General features: G+C 42.4%; 1 protein-coding gene across 5 annotated transcripts in view; it reads left to right on the top strand.

The window, feature by feature from the left end:
- The window catches only part of PGPEP1 (pyroglutamyl-peptidase I), a 28,161-nt gene extending 15,131 nt beyond the window's left edge, over positions 1 to 13,030 (top strand). For all 5 annotated transcript variants that reach the window (XM_073323682.2, XM_073323683.2, XM_073323686.2 and 2 more), the window contains 3 exons: positions 1,024 to 1,140; positions 3,201 to 3,433; positions 5,341 to 13,030. In XM_073323682.2, the coding sequence (XP_073179783.1) occupies positions 1,024 to 1,140; positions 3,201 to 3,433; positions 5,341 to 5,533 (543 nt within the window). In that variant the 3' untranslated portion in view covers positions 5,534 to 13,030. The remainder of the gene's footprint in view (positions 1 to 1,023; positions 1,141 to 3,200; positions 3,434 to 5,340) is intronic.
- Positions 13,031 to 20,272: the final 7,242 nt, after the last annotated feature.

Genomic DNA, 20,272 nt, shown 5'->3' with positions numbered 1-20,272 from the left:
TTAGTGTCCAAATATTTAAAACAGTCAGAGGACTCTTAGCCAATATTTTTAGAGGAGTGACAGTGCAATATTTGAATCAGAAATTAAAAGTCGCTGTTGTAAAACTAAGTACAAATATGCTGGATGGTACAGTATAGGTGAAGACATCAAATAAACTCCTTTTCCATGTTAAAGTTTAAGGCTGTATTTTTAATCCTGCCAAAGTGAAAGTAAAACCCATAAATATATGGAGTGATCTGTGCTGATGCTGCTTCAGTTTTCCGTATGAGGAGTTTTGTAATTCCCTATAAAGATTAACAAAAAAGCAATCTGACTGGTGCTACTTTTCACTAGAGAGGAGTTGCTGACCTTCTCACATGCAGGCAAGGATGAAAACTTGCATATTCGTTCTTCCTATCTAGGGTGACTAGAAAGACTTATTCTGTGAATAGCATGATCTGTGGTGCTTTCTGTGTATAATGCAAACCACTTGAAAGAAGCAAGATATCATTACATATTCCTGAAAATAATATAGCTAAGAAAAATGGCACAGACATGAAGTTACTTTTTGATGTGAGGCACTGTCTGCAACCTGTCTGGGTTTAACTAAGGAATTTAACTTTCTGCATAGGTCAGAATCTGTATGATATTAGAAATCCACAGATAGGACCTTTTATTGTTGATGGAAAGATAATTTCTCACTGTCCCTTCAGCCCAGTTATGATTGCTTTCCCCCTGCCCAGCTAACTGCTATGGAGAGAGCCTCTCCTTAGGGCAGGTGCAGAGCTTGCTAATGGAATGCTGTGTCACTTCTACCAATGGCCAACAGAGGAGGAATAGAAAGGTTATTTCTTTTGTCTCACTTTAACTTGGGCACTGGAAACCTCCATGGTGGTTCTCCTCCCATCTGTCCAGAGGCAAGGAAGCCAGACTGAGCTCTTTCCTGCAGGATAGCATAAAGCACACTTGAAGGCTGGCCCAGCAATAGACTTTCCAGCATAAATGTCTGATATTTTGATATTTACTTTTTTTTCCTGTTCTTAGGAGCTGGAGAAGCTTGGCTTGGGAGATGGTGTGGATCTGTATGTATATGAAATCCCAGTTGAATACCAAACAGTACAAAGACTAATTCCTGCATTGTGGAAAAAACACAGTCCACAAGTGAGTAAAATCCAAAGCAAGATGGAATAGATGATCATAAACTGACGGATCCTTACAACCATGGGCTGATGTTCCTAATGCAAAATCAAACTTCTGATGTATCTTGATTTAAAATTTTGATTTGACAGATCTTTCCTTTTGACAGAAACTTGTGAATTTGGACAATTATACAGCTTAAAATAGAGCCCTGGTTAGTAGTGTCAGTTCCTGAATCCCTGCACAAGTGATGTCTACATAGCCTACTTGAGGGCAGCCCGCCTTGGGTTCAAGCCTCTAGCTGCCACTGTTCTCAGGGCAGAATCATGCAATCTGCTCCTGGGCTGCAGATCCTTACAATTCATTAATTACCTCCACAGATCTGACTTCAGCTCATCACTTGTAGTTCCAGTCTCTCAAGGGCAATGACAAAGCTATCCAGTGATTAGCCAGCTTTCATAAAGCCAAGTACTATGTGTTCAGAATGAAATCATTTTAGAGAAAACGCATCTGAGAAACAAACCTGTTATATGCATGCCTGCCCTACCAGGTGATCACCCATCTTTCACATGGAAGGGCTGGTAGATTCAAAAATACTTGAGGTCCTCCTGCAGGACCTGATTCTGTTAGACCTATCTTCATGCCCGTCAGTTCACAAGTAGTGTCTGTGGTCCTCTGCCCAGGCCAGAGCTGACATCTTGCACAGCTCCAAGTTCTTTCTCTGTTAGGTCCTTGAACCAACTCAAAGCAGTTGGAGTGCTATTTCCCAGGGGATGAACTGCCACAAGCATTATCACCTGCTCTGTTTCAGCATTGGGAATTTTCACTGATTACACCCCAGTACTTTGGTTGCTTCAGGAAACCTATATCTTACCCGTTTAGCCAGGAATGCCATCACTAGGCAGCCCATAAAGATACATAGAACACTTATAAAGTCAATACAGGGGCCTTTGGGTAGTCCATGGTTTCCAAAGCACCGCTTTTGTTTGAAGAATTCTACCTCTCAAAATGTAGAGCACTGCCCAGCAGTAGTGGTTGCTGGACAGGCATTGAAAAGGGCTGGCTAGGGCTAGGCACCTTAGGACTAATCTATGCCACCTTGCCTCTTCCAGTAGCAAGCTTCTCCCGAGCAGATTCTGCCATTCATGCCAACCTTCCTTTTGCCTGGTGTGAAATAAAACTCTCACTAGGAGTTAGACAGACAGAAGTAGAATCCGTTTCACATTGGACCCAAGACTTCATTGGCTTGTGAACTACGGTAGAACCTCAGAGTTACGAACACCTTGGGAATGGAGGTTGTCATAACTCTGATCACAACATTATGGTTCTTTCAAAAGTTTACATCTGAACATTGACTGAATACCACTTTGAAACTTTACTGTGCAGAAGAAGAATGCTGCTTTTAACCATCTTAATTTAAATGAAGCAAGCACAGAAACAGTTTCCTTACTTTGTCAAATCTTTTTTTTAAACGTTCCCGTTTTTTTAGTAGTTTACATTTAACACAGTACTGTATTTGGTGGTTTTTTGGGGGGTGGGAGGGAGGCGGTATCTGCTGCTGCTTGATTACATACTTCTGGTTTCAAACAAAATGCGTGGTTGACTGGTCAGTTTGGAACTCTGGTGTTTGCAACTCTGAGGTTCTACTGGAACGCTCTAGGTTTTAATGTGGCCCCATCAGCATAGCATTAGAATGCTCCAGGGGTTACTGTCTTTCCCCCTCTCCTCTTCCCTTCCACCACCAATTTTAGCTAACTAATTTGTTTTGCAAAAAGAAAAGGAGTACTTGTGGCACCTTAGAGACTAACCAATTTATTAGAGCATAAGCTTTCGTGAGCTACCGCTCACTTCCTCAGATGCATATCATGGAAACTGCAGCAGGCTTTATATATACACAGAGAATATGAAACATATTCCACGATATGCATCTGAGGAAGTGAGCGGTAGCTCACGAAAGCTTATGCTCTAATAAATTGGTTAGTCTCTAAGGTGCCACAAGTACTCCTTTTCTTTTTGCGAATACAGACTAACACGGCTGTTACTCTGAAACCTGTAATTTGTTTTGGTTTTTTTTTTCTTTGCAGTTGGTGGTTCATGTGGGTGTATCAGGTATGGCTACAACCGTAACACTGGAAAAATGTGGGCATAACGTAGGATACAAAGGCTTGGACAACTGCCGTTTCTGCCCAGGCTCTCAGTGTTGTGTAGAAGGTGGCCCAGAATGCATCGATTCAATTATTGACATGGATGCAGTTTGCAAGAGAGTCTCAACGTTGGGACTTGATGTCACGGTTACTATATCCAAGGATGCTGGCAGGTACAGGATCATAATGATCAGTAGTGAAACCGATTCATGCTGCGGTGTATGTTCCATTTGTGCTAAACTAATGGGGATGACAGTTTCTGAGCCTCTCACTTTTAATGGGGTCAGCACTTCCATCCCTTCACCCAGGGAGTGGGGGTGGGGAAAGAAATCCTAATTTGTCTTTTAAAACAAATTTAATTTAATCTGGGACTATGAAGAGAAAATGTCATACTCCTAAGCCTGTGGTTAGTGCATAGTGTCACTAGAAGACAGAGGTAAGGTTGTTCAGATGTCCTAACTGTATTTCCATATCTGAATGTGTCTGCATTTAAAGTTTTAACCTTAACTGTGAATTTCCTAGGTTTATAATTGAAACATCATTGTAATGTAATTTAGGGTAAAATACTGATATGCACTCTCAACCTTAACTCCATTTTAACAGTTTTGTGTGAAGCATCGGAACTGGACTTGTTTTCTATTGTGGTGTTAATGGAAAAAGAAACTAAGAAAAATGTTTATCTGGAGATCTTGCAACAGTTGTTATCCCTAGGTTTAAACCAGAATATTATCCACCGTTCACAGAACAAACAAAGCCCCGGGGCCTGGAACTGAGATACATTAAAATGTTATAGTAGCCAGACATGTTGGATGCAACTGAAGGCTCTTATCACAGCTGGGTTTTTTGTCTGTGGGATGTTTTGGGGGCACTTACCTTGTGTTTCCTGGAAGTCCAGTTAGATAATTATCAGTGTTCTTATTGGGGGAGTAGAGTTTCTGAAACTGGGTTAAACCAAAAATGCAATCTGGCTGCAGCAGAAACGGCTATCGTGTGGTTTTGCTTTACTGTTAAACATTGTCATGACTTTTTCCCAGAATAGCAAAAATAACTCCTTCATTTTAACAAAATGTATTCAGAGAACTGCTGAAATATTTGTTTGAAATGACTTTCTGAAATATCTGCATTTTGATATTCTCCACTTCAGCTTTCCTTACAGAAAGCAAAGCTATAAACTCTTCAATGTTTGCATGTTTTCCCTTCCTTGTTTAAAAGTGTTCCAAAGGAAGGGATGTTCTGGAGTGTAGGGCTCTAGCCTGGAATTTGTGGGACATGAGTTCAGTACCCTCTTCTGCCACAGGCTTCCCATATGAGCTTAGGCAAGTCTCTTAGTCTGTCTGTACCACAGATCCCCGTCCCCCAAATGGGGAACAACAGCCCTGCTGCCCAGGGGTGTCGAGAAGATAAATATGTTAGACTGAAGCGCTTGCGGGCACTTCTGTCTTCCTTAATTAGAAATATGCTAATTTTGCTCATGTCCATCAGTTGTTTAAAATAGAACACTGAGGCCATATAAATGCTTAGGAACAGATTGTCTGCAGTGCAGAGGAATGCTTTAATCCTTTCTATGAAATTATTACTTAATTCTAAAGTGTTACACTGAAGTTAGCAATCAACTATGCCTCTTGAGCCAGCCTTATTTCCATGCATGTGTCTTTCTCAGTTGGCACCATTCTAACCCACTGTGCACAGCTGTAAGTAACTACACAAGGTGTAGGACAGCAGAGAATTGGGTCTTTGGTCCTTGTGACATCCCGCTATCTTAATAAAGGCCATCTCCTCAATGCTCTTCAGGTAAAGCAACTACAAAAGTGATGTCTTGTTGTCTGGGGAGAAGTTATTTGGTATTTTTAGAACAGCTGGCATGGGAATGACATGAAAGGCTCTGAAACCTGTTTGGCTGCTGCCGAGACAATAACTGAAGCCAATACAGGGTTAATGTAACCATTCTTCTCCTGTAGCCGCTTTCCATTGCTAATCACCAGAAGCCATTTGTGCTGGGCTTCCCACGCTCCATTTTATTCGTATCCATTTGCTCACAGTACTTGTTGCTTATCACTAAACAAACTTTTTTTAATTACAGATATCTCTGTGATTTCACTTACTATACGTCCTTATACCAGAGCCATGGCAGGTCTGCATTTGTTCACGTGCCTCCACTGGGAAAGCCATATACTGCAGAACAGCTGGGTCGGGCACTACAGGCTATCATAGAAGAAATGCTCGATGTTTTGGAGCATTCTGAAGGCAAAATCAATTGTCGCCATGAACACTGAAGCTGGGCAAAAGTCCTACTACTGTTGCACTTCCACAATATTCCCCACTACTAAGTACTGGGGAAGCAGCCTGTCTGAAATGTACAGAAAAAGAATCAGAGACTTCAGAATGAAAGTTAATTCCACTTCCAGCAATTCTGTGACATTCTTTTCTTCCTGTGTGAATTTCATCTTAAGCAAGAAAGGATTTCAAGTCTTTCTTTTAAACCACCTGTAACTACTTATTTCCTGAAGTGGCTGAAAAATGTGTGCTGTGTTTTATACAGAGGATATCTGTAAATCAAGTGACAGCTATTGAGCAGTCTAATACAGTGCAGATGAAAAGGTTTACACCTGGAATCAGAGTTCATGTGCAGGGAATTGATGATACCACCTTCTGACTAGAAGTCCTTAATTTAAAAGATTTACTGATTTTAAAAAAAAAAGGTTTTAATGTAAAATTATAGCTATAAGCAGTTGGCATAGAAGATTGGGCTTATATTTTAAACGGTTCTTGTTCGGGATGGGGAGTCATTTATAATTGTTTTAGAGGGACACTGAATCTTTTTGCCAGTCCTAAAATAGCAGTGCATTAGTGTGCACGTCTGTTAAGATTTTAATAGTGCTGCAAACAGAAGGGGTACATGGTTTTGATTTGATGGGAAGCACTTGAGGTACAAAAGGGGATGGCTTTTTGTATGTGGGAGACACCCAACCCACACCAAATAGTTCCGAAAAACTATTTTTATTGTGCTCTTAATACTACCTTCCTTGCTCAGACTAACCATATACCTCCTTTACGAAACACATCGTTTCATACGTGTATAAAATAAAACGTATAGCGGTTGGAAAAGCTTTGCTAGTGACCACTGTTTCCACAGGGGTCTCTTTTCCCAGAACCTCAATTACCCTGCCCCCATACCTTAAAACCAACTCTGTACTTTTTTTTAATTTTATTGTAAATGTCTGTTCTGTTTATGGATTGGAAGAAGGACATCTAGTGGATTGTGCTCCAGCTGTTCCTTGAAGACCCTGCTGGCGTGCTCTAAAAGGTTCCTAGTGCGATAGACATAAATATGCTAAAATGTGAATGAAAGGCAACCCCACCCAATGCCACCCTTACTGCAGACCCAGAGTTGCAATTATCTTGTTTACTCCTGCACTGAGCTCTGTGTTTGTGCTTCTCCTGGGGCACTGAGAAGGAATGACCAGAAGGTACCATGGCTTCCATTATTATCTCTATTGCCTTTGGGGCCCCCATGGGGCTCCACTGGGCTAGGTGCTGTACACGTACACATACACATAGAATCATAGAATAGCAGGGTTGGAAGGGACCTCAGGAGGTCATCTAGTCCAACCCCCTGCTCAAAGCAGGACCAATCCCCAATTAAATCATCCCAGCCAGGGCTTTGTCAGGCCTGACCTTAAAAACTTCTAAGGAAGGAGATTCCATCACCTCCCTAGGCAACGCATTCCAGTGTTTCACCACCCTCCTAGTGAAAAAGCTTTTTCCTAATATCCAACCTAAACCTCCCCTACTGCAACTTGAGACCATTACTCCTTGTCCTGTCCTCTTCTACCACTGAGAATAGTCTAGAACCATCCTCTCTGGAACCACCTCTCAGGTAGTTGAAAGCAGCTATCAAATCCCCCCTCATTCTTCTCTTCTGCAGACTAAACAATCCCAGTTCCCTCAGCCTCTCCTCATAAGTCATGTGTTCCAGACCCCATAGTGGTTCCTGCTGCAAAGAGACTCTCCTGCAGCTCTGGTTTCAAGTCCCATGGCTCAGTTCCCAGCAAAAGTAACATAATTCCTTTAGTGGCCTACAGCCAGGAGAAAACGAGTCTTTCTTCACTGCCTTACCTTTCTGGCCATTATCTACACCAGTGCAAACCAATTGTGATCTATCTACACTAGGAAAATCAGGACCCAGGGTTCTCTGCCGGGGTCACTCACCCCAATGGTAGCAAACATGCACTTTTCTGACTGGTCTGTTCTAGTTTCAAAACCAATTGTAGGGGGCATGACGCATCGGGGCAGATAATGTCCCCATTCTAGCTGCAGCATCCTCTTGGGGAGCAAAACTTTCTGCACAAGCTGTGTTGTGGGCCTGGCCCCATTCTATCAGTTTTTAAGAAAGCCCTTCTCATTATGTATAAACTGAGACTTGTATTTTAGAATTTCACTCCATAGGGGCATTTCTGGGTGGTCTCCATGTGCCCTCTCTTTGGTGAGATGATTTCATTTGTGCCATTGAGGCTAGGTCTGAAGTGTCGCTTGCCTTGCAAAATTTCCAAAGGCAGCACTTGGCAAGATGGGTCTTCTGTTCTAGCCAAGATTCGAAAAGGTCTTTGAACTGCTAGTATGTGACCTTGACTCTAAATTGTGATGTAAGTAAAAGGTACGTAATGCCACAACAAAAGTAACGGTTAAATTGGTACTAGCTAGCATGTCTTTTTAGGGAACCATTTAAATAAGACATAATACTAGTCTAATACTTTTACTAAAATAGATATTAAACTATGTTTTGAAACCTGTTAGAAATATCTGTTAATGTTTTAAGTTCTCTAATTATGAACGGTTCTACTACAGAATCTCAAAATGAGAGCTGCCACTTTACTGCGACTTCCAACCAGGAAGTATAGTGACAAAGAAAATACCACTTAGCATCTGAATGCATGCCAGAGGTTGGAGAGTCTGCAGTTGCATTAAGACCACTTTTGCTTGGGAAGCTAGTGCATGGAGATCTTCAGATACACTTTTGAGTTACTTAAGATTGGTTTTCTGGGGAAATAGCTTCATGTGTTCTTCACAGCTTTTCTGATAGAACTTGCTTTAAAAGTCAATGTATAGTCTCTCATGTGCATTAGATGCAGAGTAGCACTTTGTCAGGCTTTCAGCAGACAGGTCAGATCACAATTTCCGGTTTAGTAATTTATTATATTTAATATTTTGTTTAAATATTGGTGATTTTACTCATTTTTGTGAATAGTGGAGGTAATCTTGCAGTTTTCTCTTTTGGTAAGCAGTTCTGATCACCAAAATGCATCTTAACTGTTGAACCTCTTCAAAAGAGAGAATTCATATATTCCATTAAATAAAGCAGCTGACTTGTACATAATTTCTGAAACCATTTAATTTCCACTTAAAGATTCCTGGGCTATGAACAAAATTGAAGCAGAATTCCACAGCTGAATGAGAGAGAAGGACCGTAGAGTTAAAACTCCATGGGATGGTCTCCTAAAGGGCTGCAGATCAACAAACCCATGTTCCTTGTAGTGCATGTCCCCAGAAAGTCACAGACAAGGCTGCCCCTAAACAGAAACTTTTATTGGTTCATCTTGGCAGGTATCTGCTTGTGTGGGCCACCTGTCTGCTGAACGTTCCTCCTAATTCAGTAAGGGAAGTTGAGCAGCTCCGATCCTCTGGATCGTTGACCAGTTTTGTCTCATTTTGGTCAACGTTTCCAGTTCTAAATAGGACACTGTCAACGTCTTCCTGTTGAACATTCAGTTGTAACTTTGAGTGCAGATAGTCCTTATGGAGTTTGCAGATGGTCAGCCTCAGAGCCCCCTACTAGTGTTGATACTGCACCATGCTCGGTGGAATCCACTCGAGTATAGGAATGGATTATATTGTATAAAACTGTGGAAGGAGGAGCGTCCAGTTCTGTGAACAGAGAAAGTAGGAGGGATGTGTCTTCTAGAGGATAAAACTGCATTCAGGATTAGCTTGCTCAGTCAGTGGAGTCTCCCCAGCCAGGCACCCTTTCAGAAATGCGTTTTGGGTCCCTTCCCGCAATCCTTCTTTGAGGGAAAAACTTCACTGATTTCTGAGAGTGGGAGCGTGGGATGGGAGCTCTGCATGTCCGTGTCAAAGTTCTTATTTCTACTAATAAGCTTCGCTTTGTTGTGAGCAGTGTTTTTAATTGTTTGCATTTCCTCACAGTCTGCTTTTATAAAGCTTCATGGGATCAGTTTTATTTGCTAGAAAATATAATTTATTTTATCTTTTGTTTTGAGAATAAGTAGTTGATCACCTCTTTAAAGAGTTGGTTTCTCACTTTATTAGCCAAGTTTTGTATAGTGATTTTTTTAAATTGACATTAAACTCATTTTGTTTAAATCTGACCTAAATTAAATACTTTTGTGGGTTTTTTGCTGAATTTTTTTTAACCCCATTAACTCGTGTTCCCTAATATAGACCTATTTTGTTTGGAATTACACCATACAAATGGTCAAAAACTTTAGTTACTGTCTTGTGTAATATTTGCTGCCTGCTTCATCCTCAATTCATTAATAAATAGAACTTTGCCTGGGAGATCCATTGCCAGCTACAGAATTTTTCAAACTAGCAAGTCAATGTGGAAACACAAAAAACGAGGGTTAGTTAAAATTGATACCTATAACTAGTACACCTTATAAAATGTGTGAAATTCTAGTAAGTCATTGCAGCACTGTCTGTATTAACACTTTGCTGAGAAACTGAGTGAGAGCTCAGTGGATTTTGTTTTAATGAGAGCAGGTTTTTTGTGTGTCTTTATGTACTTACTCACAGCTTGTGGGAGGAAATGAGTAAGGAGTTGGTGACACTTATGGATGAGACTTAGTTGCTTCAGTTAATAAAAACTATGGAGGATTTTTGAGAAACTCCAGATGCGCTCAAACTCATTCAGGGATTGGTGACCATAGTGGCAGGAGAAATTAAGCTTGAATAAAAACGCTGTAATGTCCATTATCTCTCAAGGAAGAGAAGTACTGACTGACTCTGAACTTGAAGGCTTCTCTGAAAATAAGGACTCGGAGCCATTGTGGGTGTACTAGTGAAGACCAACGCCCAAGGCTCAGCAGCCATTTGTGTTTGAGTGCATTTGGAAAAAGAGTGATATATAGAAAAAAAAAGAAAATATCCATGTCTCACATTTATGTGGAGTATTGTCCAGCATTGGCTGCCTCCTCTGGAAAGATTGAAAAAGGTAATGAAGATGGTTTAGAGGTATTGAGAAGGGTTGTGATGTGAGACTGGAATTATTTAGCCTGGAAAGAACAATTTTACAAGGAGGGGACTTGGTTGAGGGGGTTCAAAATTATAAGACTTGGTGAAATTAAAGGGAGTACATTTAGAATGAAAAAAATTAATACCACTTTATGCAGCTCAGTGTTTGCAATTCATTGCTGCTGGTAGGGCTGGCTCTGTGGCCAGTTTCACTGGTACCATGTAAACTCAAAATAATAAAAATTAAACTGACTGCTTGCTGGCGTCGAAGGGATTTGTCGCCATGCAGCGTGGCATGACAGAGTGTGGAGGGTTGTCGCTCTTCCTCTAAAAGCATTGGGTATTGGCTGCTGCCAGGGTCTGATATATGACAATGTCTCTGTATCGCCTTAGGATTTGTACTGTAAGTGCTTGGCTTATAATAAGTCAAGTAGGGAACTATAAATTGTCCCAAATGTAGCATTTAGACTTCAGTGATGTGTAATTTTTTTTTGTCTGCCTAATCTTCCACATGGTGTTAACCTCTCTGTGCCTCACTCAACTGGCAAACAGTACCCTGGACATGGTCGCATAGCGAATCCATGGTATAGCTGGGATAAGAACCCAGGAGCTTCCAGGCCTGGGCTCTAGCTGATACTACAGCCTCCTGGTATCTTTTTTTTTTTAAATGATAGAACACCAATAATCCTCAGTGTCTGAACATGTAATTCAGTGAAACATTACACGCAAGCATAGCTAGATATGAACTGTATAAAGAAAGCACTGTGCAAAGACCTGGCTGGACCCCAAGTGGGGAAAGGTTAGGTGGGAAAGAGCGATTAATCTGGCAGGTGACAGCCTTGTGTAAAAGAGGAACTATCCCACAAAATAAACTCCCGACCTGAATGTATTCTGTCACCACCAGGCCAATGGTGACCTGTGAATCAGTTTTAAATTGTAGCATAAGTGTGTTTAATCTTTCTAACCATGCATTTTTGTGATACAGTATTGGGCTCCCTTAAGAGTTAATTGCAGTGTTTGAAAACCACCTGTCCAGGCGCAATGTAATGGAGAGTAACAGGCACGTTGGTGTTATATTCACATATGGAGTTCAGTTTTTCTCAGTTTAGGAATCCTTCTGCAACAAGGATGTTGTAGCTGAATTCACAATAGCTCTAAATCAATTTGTGTTTCTCAAATAGGCTTCCATCGAGCAGCTTCCCTCCAAGCGCCTTTGACTGTTTCACTTCTGGTTTGTAGAAAGCTGGTTTACAGTAAAATACAGGGGGTGCGGGGCAGTTTGATAGGGCTTCATTCAATTTAGCTTATTCTGGGTTTTGTTATATTTTCAAAACTTTATTGAAAAGCTAGCATCAAATACCCCTAATCACTCATTATATTTATATATACACACACACACCCCTAATAAAAATCTTGTGGAGTGTTACATTGCATTTACCGGAAATCCTAACTAACATTTTGCAGTGAAGAAATATCCTTTTTCCTTTCAAAACTAGTATTTGCAGCTTGACATAGTAAAGAACTGTATCAGTGTAAAAATAAACAGCAGTTTCACTGAATCTCCACAGCAGAAACAAAGCTATATCCAAAAAAATTAAACCCACAGGATACTCTTGGGCTTAATTCCGCTCCCTATGGAAACATGGAGACTACTTCTATTTAAAGAAATATTTTAAAACAAAATGAAATGCAAGGTGTCTTGCTGTGGACAAGAATTAAATATGGGAAATGAAATTATACACTGCCCTGAAGTTAAACCCTGGGCTGTTTAAATACAGGTTCAGATCTTGTATTGCACCAGCTTATTGAAATGCCTGTATGAACTTTGATTAAACAGGGAGTGCCTTTTCTTGGGCTTTGCTCCCTGGGGATGCAGCCTGTTGGTGCATGGGGATAGATGAGCCATTTGCATGTGGGTGCAGAGGGAAGAGGCAAGACTGGACACCTGTAACTGGGAGAAACCACTGACCACCTGTCTGTGTCCCCTTTATCTGAGTACCTTCCAGAGAAGTTCTGCATTGACCTGAGCTCTGAAGACCTTCCCAGAACACATCCAGGCCTAGGGAGGGAGAGCAGACTACATGGTATAAGTGCACTTGCGCGCACACAACATTCTCGCTGTTCACTGGTCTTCAGCAGACTGGCAGAATTATTGGTCAGATTTCTTCAGATCATGTTCTCTTGTCCAGACGTCTCTTGTTTATGCATTTGCAGCATCACTCAGCCTTTCAAGATGAGCACTTTTGAACCTTCTCTGTTAATCGTGATCAGATAAACGTCTCTCCCCCAAGTGTGCTTATCATAACGGTTGGAACTACAGTTATACATTTGTTGTGGCTTCTGTTTTTCTCCGTACTTTCTTGCAGTGCCTTGTAAAACCAAACAATCCAGTGTGTCACAAAAGGGCTGTATTGTAATGACCAAACAGTAACACACTTTCGGCTTGCCATTGCTAGACTGGACTCTGTAACTGAAAATTTAAAACTGATATTTCAAAAGTAAATAAAACGAGTTAATCCTTTGCTGTGTAGTGTTCTTTAACAAACGCTTCCGGAGCTTTCTCTGGGATGCCCTCTTGTATGGTTGGAGTCACTTTGGTTTTTAAACTTCCATTGCATAGCTTAGGTTTTTGTGCAGTGTTACGGGGAAGAGTGCTTTGAAGTATTGTTCTGTGTATACAGTAGTTTCTGCGCCCCATTGTTCTAGGCGCTGTGTAATGTAAGACTTTTCAGAAAACTTACATTGGTCTACAAGGGAGTGATATCGGACCTAAAGCTGGGGATCTGTAGAAATGGTTCTGGCATGTTACATAGCAAAAATTGTTTACTTTTGTTTACAACTTTCTAAACGTTAAAATGCCTCCTGTGGCTACTTGCCAGCGTAGTGTCCTTCCCCTCAGGGGGGTGGGGAGTATTGTGAAGATTCTTGCACAGGTTTGGCAGCTGGATCAATATGGTAAGAGTAGCAAGCATGAAATCTTAGCAGATGAAATCTAGTCGCACAGTTCTGAGCCTGATACTTGCAATGTGTCACTCTGTGACTGATGATCCCAGGAACCAATAGGCAGAGGTTCTAGTTATTACATTCAGTTATGCAACTGATGTGATGTATTGATTCAATTAGGAGAATTGTTTGTTTACAAGGCAATGACTTGATGGAGGCTTTTTGGCAGCTGACCCAAGGTTTTTGGAGCTCCCTTCCTCAAGTTTGGAACGTCCAAAAATCTCCATCTTTGGCCCAAAGATGAAGATTCATCTCTCTGCCTTAGTTTTCCTAGGATAATGTTTTAAACAGACCCTGACCCCTCTTAGCTATATCTACCAATACAACTAATCTCCACTGAGCACCTGTTAGTTCCCATCTTCCTGTAAACCTCTCATGGTGAGTGCAGTATAAATACCTAGATAATGTTCTGCATGTCAAAGAATACCACTGAATGTAACATTAGACACCCTGTCTAGCATATCTAGACAGATATTTAGAGAGGATACACAAAGGCCAGCCATATCGCCTGTCTGCCAGGGTTCAAAGAGCTTCACAAAATGAATTCAGTAGCATTAATGTGGCAGGAAAGTGGAAAAAAAGGGATTTGCGTCAGTCACCTTTTTAACTCCTGTCTGAAATTAAAGTGTGGGACCATCCCAAAATAATACGCAGTGTGTGAAACTTCTAAGGAGACACACCTCCAGCTCATCCCATCTACCACAGACCTTTTCTTAAGCTGAATTTAAGAGTATACTGCAAAGCATGCATTCAAGAAACAGGCATGACTAAAAACTAGACACAGTGAATTTAAATATGGCACTTTGGGCTTCAAATTCTTCACAATGAGTTTACCAAAATCTGAGAAGCCGCCATAGTGGGTGGGTTGGTCGTTGGTTTGCTATAATTTTTGGTCAGGGTTTTTCAGAGTACTTGATCTGACAAACTAGTCCTGAAGTAACATCTTTGTGGAGGCTGCACAGCCTGTTAGAAGAACTATGGTATTGCAGATGCTCATAAAATGATTGGTTAGATGCCTACCTCCAATTGCCCATGGACTCCAACTGCCTCTTGAAAACAAACAGCTAACGCTGGAAACTTTGAGGACTCCAGGTGACCAAATGGGCAGATCCTCCTTTAAACTTTGCCTGCCCTGAGCTCTGTTCTTGATTCCGACTAAAGCCACACCAGCTGTGGGAGCATTATTGTAAACAGGTCACCAGCCTTCTTACCTCTGTGGCGTGATCTGAGCAGCGTTCGACAACGTGGCAGCCAACACTACAGCTGATCCATGCAAGCCTTGCCACCGTTGCAGCCGCACGTGGAGCTGCCCCAGAAGCCACCAAACGGTGGAGGCTTTTGGGGGGTGGACGGGGAGGAGGGTGTTAATCTGTAGACCCAGCGGTGATAGCTTGTATGTTGTACTAAAGTCACTAGATGGTGCTAACGTACAGCTAATCCAGGGACCCAGGTTAGGCACAGGTGCTGGAACCTCCCCACTCTGTGCCAGTTTTGAAGTCCCATTAACTGGAAAGTTGTCTATGCACCAGATCCGAGCTCTGTGTTTTAAAACAAGCTAATGTTGCCTACATCCAGCCTGTGGTCGATCTAAGCAGGCTCTGCTGGCCTGACTGGAGAACAGGGTGGGTCACTCGCCAGACTGAACCATCCAACTATGTGAAAATCGCTTTTTTCCCCAGGAATCCATGGCAGCAGTGCCTTTTTCTTCCGGTAGCACAGCACAGGCGTGGGGAGGAACGCAAGGGCTACCGCGGTTTGTCTGGAAAGCGAACTGCTTTCAGCCTGAAGAACGTCATAAGCTGGAAAAATCTCTAGCTATTACGAAGATCCCTGTGACGAATGCTGACTACCTTTTTGTACGGCACTTTGAGATCTGAAGATAAGAGCCAGGTGGTGGTGGTGAATAGACGTAGTCAGTGCAGATCTGTTACACAAGAAACTAGAAGCAATTGGGAACATCACTTCTTCTGTCCCTGCACAGGCAAATCCTAGTGCTGGTCAGGGTTACTAGGTTAGCCCTGGTGAGTCTGCTAGGACTTCCCTGTGTGTGCCCAAGACCTCAGTGTAGAGGAGCTGTGGTTACAGCAGAGGTAAGAAGCTAAGATATTTAGGTTCTCTCCCTAGCTCTCTGGCCCTGGACAGGTCTCTCTCTCCCTGCCATGGTGACCTCTCTGTAACATGGGAAGCAGATTTAACTAGCTCTCAAGAGTGTTGCAAGGGTTCCTTTGACTCCCTGAGGTCCTTGGATAAAAGGTGCTATGGAAGAACCGAGTACCAATGAACCTACACGTGCCTTTCTTAGCAGCCTGACTAACTTTGCCTCTTCCTTTTGCAAGATCTATGAAAGTGACACACCAGCCTCTGGGCTGGTATGCGCTTCATTTATACAGACAGTGGAAGTTCACATATATCTCCACTCCTGGTGGGTGTCAGGTCTGGGCTCTATTCTGCCGTTTACTTGCTGCATGACTTTGGGCAAGTCCCTTCCCCTGCCTGTGCCTCAGTTTCCCCATATGTACAATGGGTTAATGATCACCTTCCTTTGTAAAGCAGTTTGAGATCAACAGCTAAAAATGAGTGTGTTTGGGGCACATAAAAATATCCATCTTTTGAAGTTCCCTTTAGAGTCTCTCAAACTACTTGCACTAGGTCACTTTGTTTTAATTCTATCCACATCTCTTTGAGATGTCTTGAGGTTACCCATTTGCCTGTATTACTTCTGTTAGTGACCTTCCTTTTAGGTGCTTCCAGTCTGGTCTCTTCTTGTGGGTTGCTGATGACAAACCGCCTTGAATGAGTTCATCATATATTGTCCAAGTTACTTCCCCTTGCTGCAAGTGAAAGAGTAGGTAATGGAGAATGTCAGCAGTTTCCTCCAAATACTTGGTTACTGGGAGTGCTCTGGAGAGGAAATCACTAGTTTGCAGCTACTTCTTCTAGCTTTAGTCCTATCTATATGGGGTCAGCTCTTCAAATCTTCCTCCATTCCGGTCTGTCTCGAAGCAGTGCCTCAGCAACTCCCCAGCTACTCACAGATGTTGGTACGCTGTCCATCCATCTAGATTTGAGTCTTCCAACCCTTCTTTTACCCTCCACTTCTAAGTTTAACACCCTGTTTTCTATATGCTCTTCCGATCTTCTTTTCACACACCTGTCATAAATATAAAGGGAAGGGTAAACCCCTTTAAAATCCCTCCTGGCCAGGGGAAAGCTCCTCTCACCTGTAAAGGGTTAAGAAGCTAAAGGTAACCTCGCTGGCACCTGACCAAAATGACCAATGAGGAGACAAGATACTTTCAAAAGCTGGGAGGAGGGAGAGAAACAAAGGGTCTGTGTGTCTGTCTATAGTCTGTCTATATGCTGGTCTTTACCGGGAATAGACCAGGAATGGAGTCTTAGAACTTTTAGTAAGTAATCTAGCTAGGTATGTGTTAGATTATGATTTCTTTAAATGGCTGAGAAAAGAATTGTGCTGAATAGAATAACTATTTCTGTCTGTGTATCTTTTTTGTAACTTAAGGTTTTGCCTAGAGGGGTTCTCTGTTTTTTTAATCTAATTACCCTGTAAGATATCTACCATCCTGATTTTACAGGGGGGATTTCTTTATTTCTATTTACTTCTATTTTTATTAAAAGTCTTCTTGTAAGAAAACTGAATGCTTTTTCATTGTTCTCAGATCCAAGGGTTTGGGTCTGTGGTCACCTATGCAAATTGGTGAGGCTTTTTATCCAACATTTCCCAGGAAAGGGGGGGTGCAAGTGTTGGGAGGATTATTCATTGTTCTTAAGATCCAAGGGTCTGGGTCTGTAGTCACCTAGGCAAATTGGTGAGGCTTTTTACCAAACCTTGTCCAGGAAGTGGGGTGCAAGGTTTTGGGAAGTATTTTGGGGGGAAGGACGCATCCAAACAGCTCTTTCCCAGTAACCAGTATTAGTTTGGTGGTGGTAGCGGCCAGTCCAAGGACAACGGGTGGAATATTTTGTCCCTTGGGGAAGTTTTGACCTAAGCTGGTAAAGATAAGCTTAGGAGGTTTTTCATGCAGGTCCCCACATCTGTACCCTAGAGTTCAGAGTGGGGGAGGAACCTTGACAACACCCAAACCATCTAAACCTGGATTCCCTCAGCTTTTCCACAGCTCGTACCACTGTCACACTTCCCGACTCATTCATTCTGAGCATGGTCCATCCTTGTAACTCCAAGCATCCATCTTAACACTTTCATTTCCACTGGATTCAAGATCTCCTATCTCTGTGCCCAGCATTTGGAGCCATACAAAAGTGAAGGCCTAATTACTGTCTTGTAGATCTTGTCAATGTGATAGGCATTCTCCTATTGCAGATCATTCTTCTCACTTATCTCCCTTTTTAGTCCATGCCTTTCCATTTCTGCTTATAAGTTTGAGTTCACCATTATCCTGTACTATCAAACAGTTATTGGAATTTCTCTACCTTTGGAATGGCTGGCCCACAAAATTTGGTCTAGTCTCTCTGCAAGGTATCCTCAAATCTGCAGACCATATACTAGTTCTGCTGATTGTCATGCCCTTTTCTTTCAAGTGTGCACTTGCATCTTGAAATCATCTTCTACTTCCTCCTTGCTTTCCCCCATGAACACCTCTGCAAAAAGCACGCAGCCATGGTGCCACTCTCTGGATGTTTTCTGTAAGTGCATTGAGCATCAGCATGTGCCAAGCCTTACTAAAACCTGTTCAGTGTCTCCACATGGCCTTCAACCTGTGGTAATATACCTCCCTTGCATATGTCCTGGATGAGTCTGAGATGGTCTTCAGAAATCTTTCTCATGCACCACCAGATTTATTTTGAAAGGTGGTCAAGAGTCTTCCCAAGGTCGATGAATACCATGTGCAGGGTTTTCTTTTCTGTTTCCCTCCCCCCCCCCCCCAAGCCATCTTAATGCAAAGATAGCGTCTGTTGTTGCCATGCCTGGCACAAATCCAAACTGATTGTCGCTGACCTTTATTTCTCTTCATAGTCTTATCAATAACTTTCTCCCAGATCTTTGCTGTGTGGTGTATGAGTTTAATGCTGCAGTAGTTACCACAACCTTGTACATCTCCTTTTCTCTTAGAGCACATTAATACCAATATCTTTCTGTAGACATCTTCTCATGCCTCATGAGGTGACCAGGCAGTTGTCTCAATATCTTCACACCTATTTGCTCCAGGTATTTCTTCTGGTATGCCACTGGGGCTGAGAGCTTTCTTATTTCTCATTGTTTAATGCCTCCCTGCTGCTTCTAGGACTGACCTTATCAGTCCCTTGTTTGGTTTTCTCCTACAGCATGGTTCTCTTGGAGTCTCCTCATTCAGAAACCTTTCAGAGTAACTTCTCCACTGGTTCCCACTGGGTAATGTATTTCTACTTTGATCTTACCAGTGTCTTTAGTTTCCATCGCGGGTCTTTGCCAATCATTTCAAGATGGGCATATAAGCCTTCCATGGCGTTAGCCTTAGCGGATGCCTCCTCTTTCTTGGCTATGTTTTTGACTTTTTTGAATACTTCTGAAAATCCTGCTGTTGGAGTGTTGCTTGCCAAAGTTTAAAACACTTTTTCTTATCCTTCACGGCCATCTTGCAATGATCCTTCAACCATCTTGCAACTCTAGTCTGTAGAGGGGGGAGGGATAGCTCAGTGGTTTGAGCAATGGCCTGCTAAACCCAGTGTTGTGAGGTCAACCCTTGAGGGGGGGCCATTTGGGATCTGAGGCAAAAATTGGGGATTGGTCCTGCTTTGAGCAGGGGGTTGGACTAGATGACCTCCTGAGGTCCCTTCCAACCCTGGTACTCTGATTAACTTATTTATTTGAGCATAAGCTTTCGTGAGCTACACCTCACTTCATCGGATGCATTCAGTGGAAAATACAGTGAGGAGACTTATATACACACAGGACATGAAACAATGGGTGTTATCATACACACTGTAAGGTGCCACTAGTCCTCCTTTTCTTTTTGCGAATACAGACTAACACGGCTGCTCCTCTGAAACCTGTGATTAATTTGTGCATACACAGAGATCACTCGAATTAAATTACTTGATAAAGTGATAAGTCATTCCTGCAAGGAGTTGCTTCTGGAATGATGTCCCAGTACTAGATCTGATAAGGTCAGATTGAAGTCAGAACACTTTTCTGAGGAAGGAGTGACCCAAGAGCCAGCCAATAAAGATGGGCATCTAGCTGGGAAACGACCTGGATTTTTGGAGTGCATCCTGACTAGATTTCTAGACAGCAGGTGCAGGGAGCTAGCGGGAGAACTCCTTGCACGTTGGTTCCTGCTGGATTTTATTATGTTAGCTGAGGGTTTTTATTGAGGAGGGTTTATTTATTAAACTCCACTGGCTTGCAAGTCAAAGCTGACATTAGGCAAAGGGTGCAAACCTTCTTTGCAATGTAAGAGAAGGGCTCCCCAGACTTCAATAAGGCAAATACAGCTATAGGATCTGGAGTTGGGAATGGCTGGAGTTTCCTGCCTTCTTGGGTCCCCAGCTTCTGATAAACCCGTTCCTGGAGGTATGTGTGTGCACATGCCTCAGGGAACAGAGTTTAGCCTGCAAGTGCTTGAAGTGCTGTTCACTCCTAGCAATCCGGTCCTGTTTCACAGGCCACTGGCTCTGGCCCCATCCCTTGCTCAGCCAGATGACTGACAGATTTTGAAGCACTGGAAAGGAATTCCTGGTATTTGCTTCCTGTTCCAGTGGGCTGAGTGTTCCTGAGCTCATCCTTGGGAGACAGGCTTTGACTG

This window comes from Lepidochelys kempii, chromosome 25 (genome assembly GCF_965140285.1).
Source record: "Lepidochelys kempii isolate rLepKem1 chromosome 25, rLepKem1.hap1, whole genome shotgun sequence".
Lineage (NCBI taxonomy): Eukaryota > Metazoa > Chordata > Testudines > Cheloniidae > Lepidochelys > Lepidochelys kempii.
Note: the sequence above shows the minus strand (reverse complement) of the source record. Positions and strands in the feature narration are given on the sequence as shown.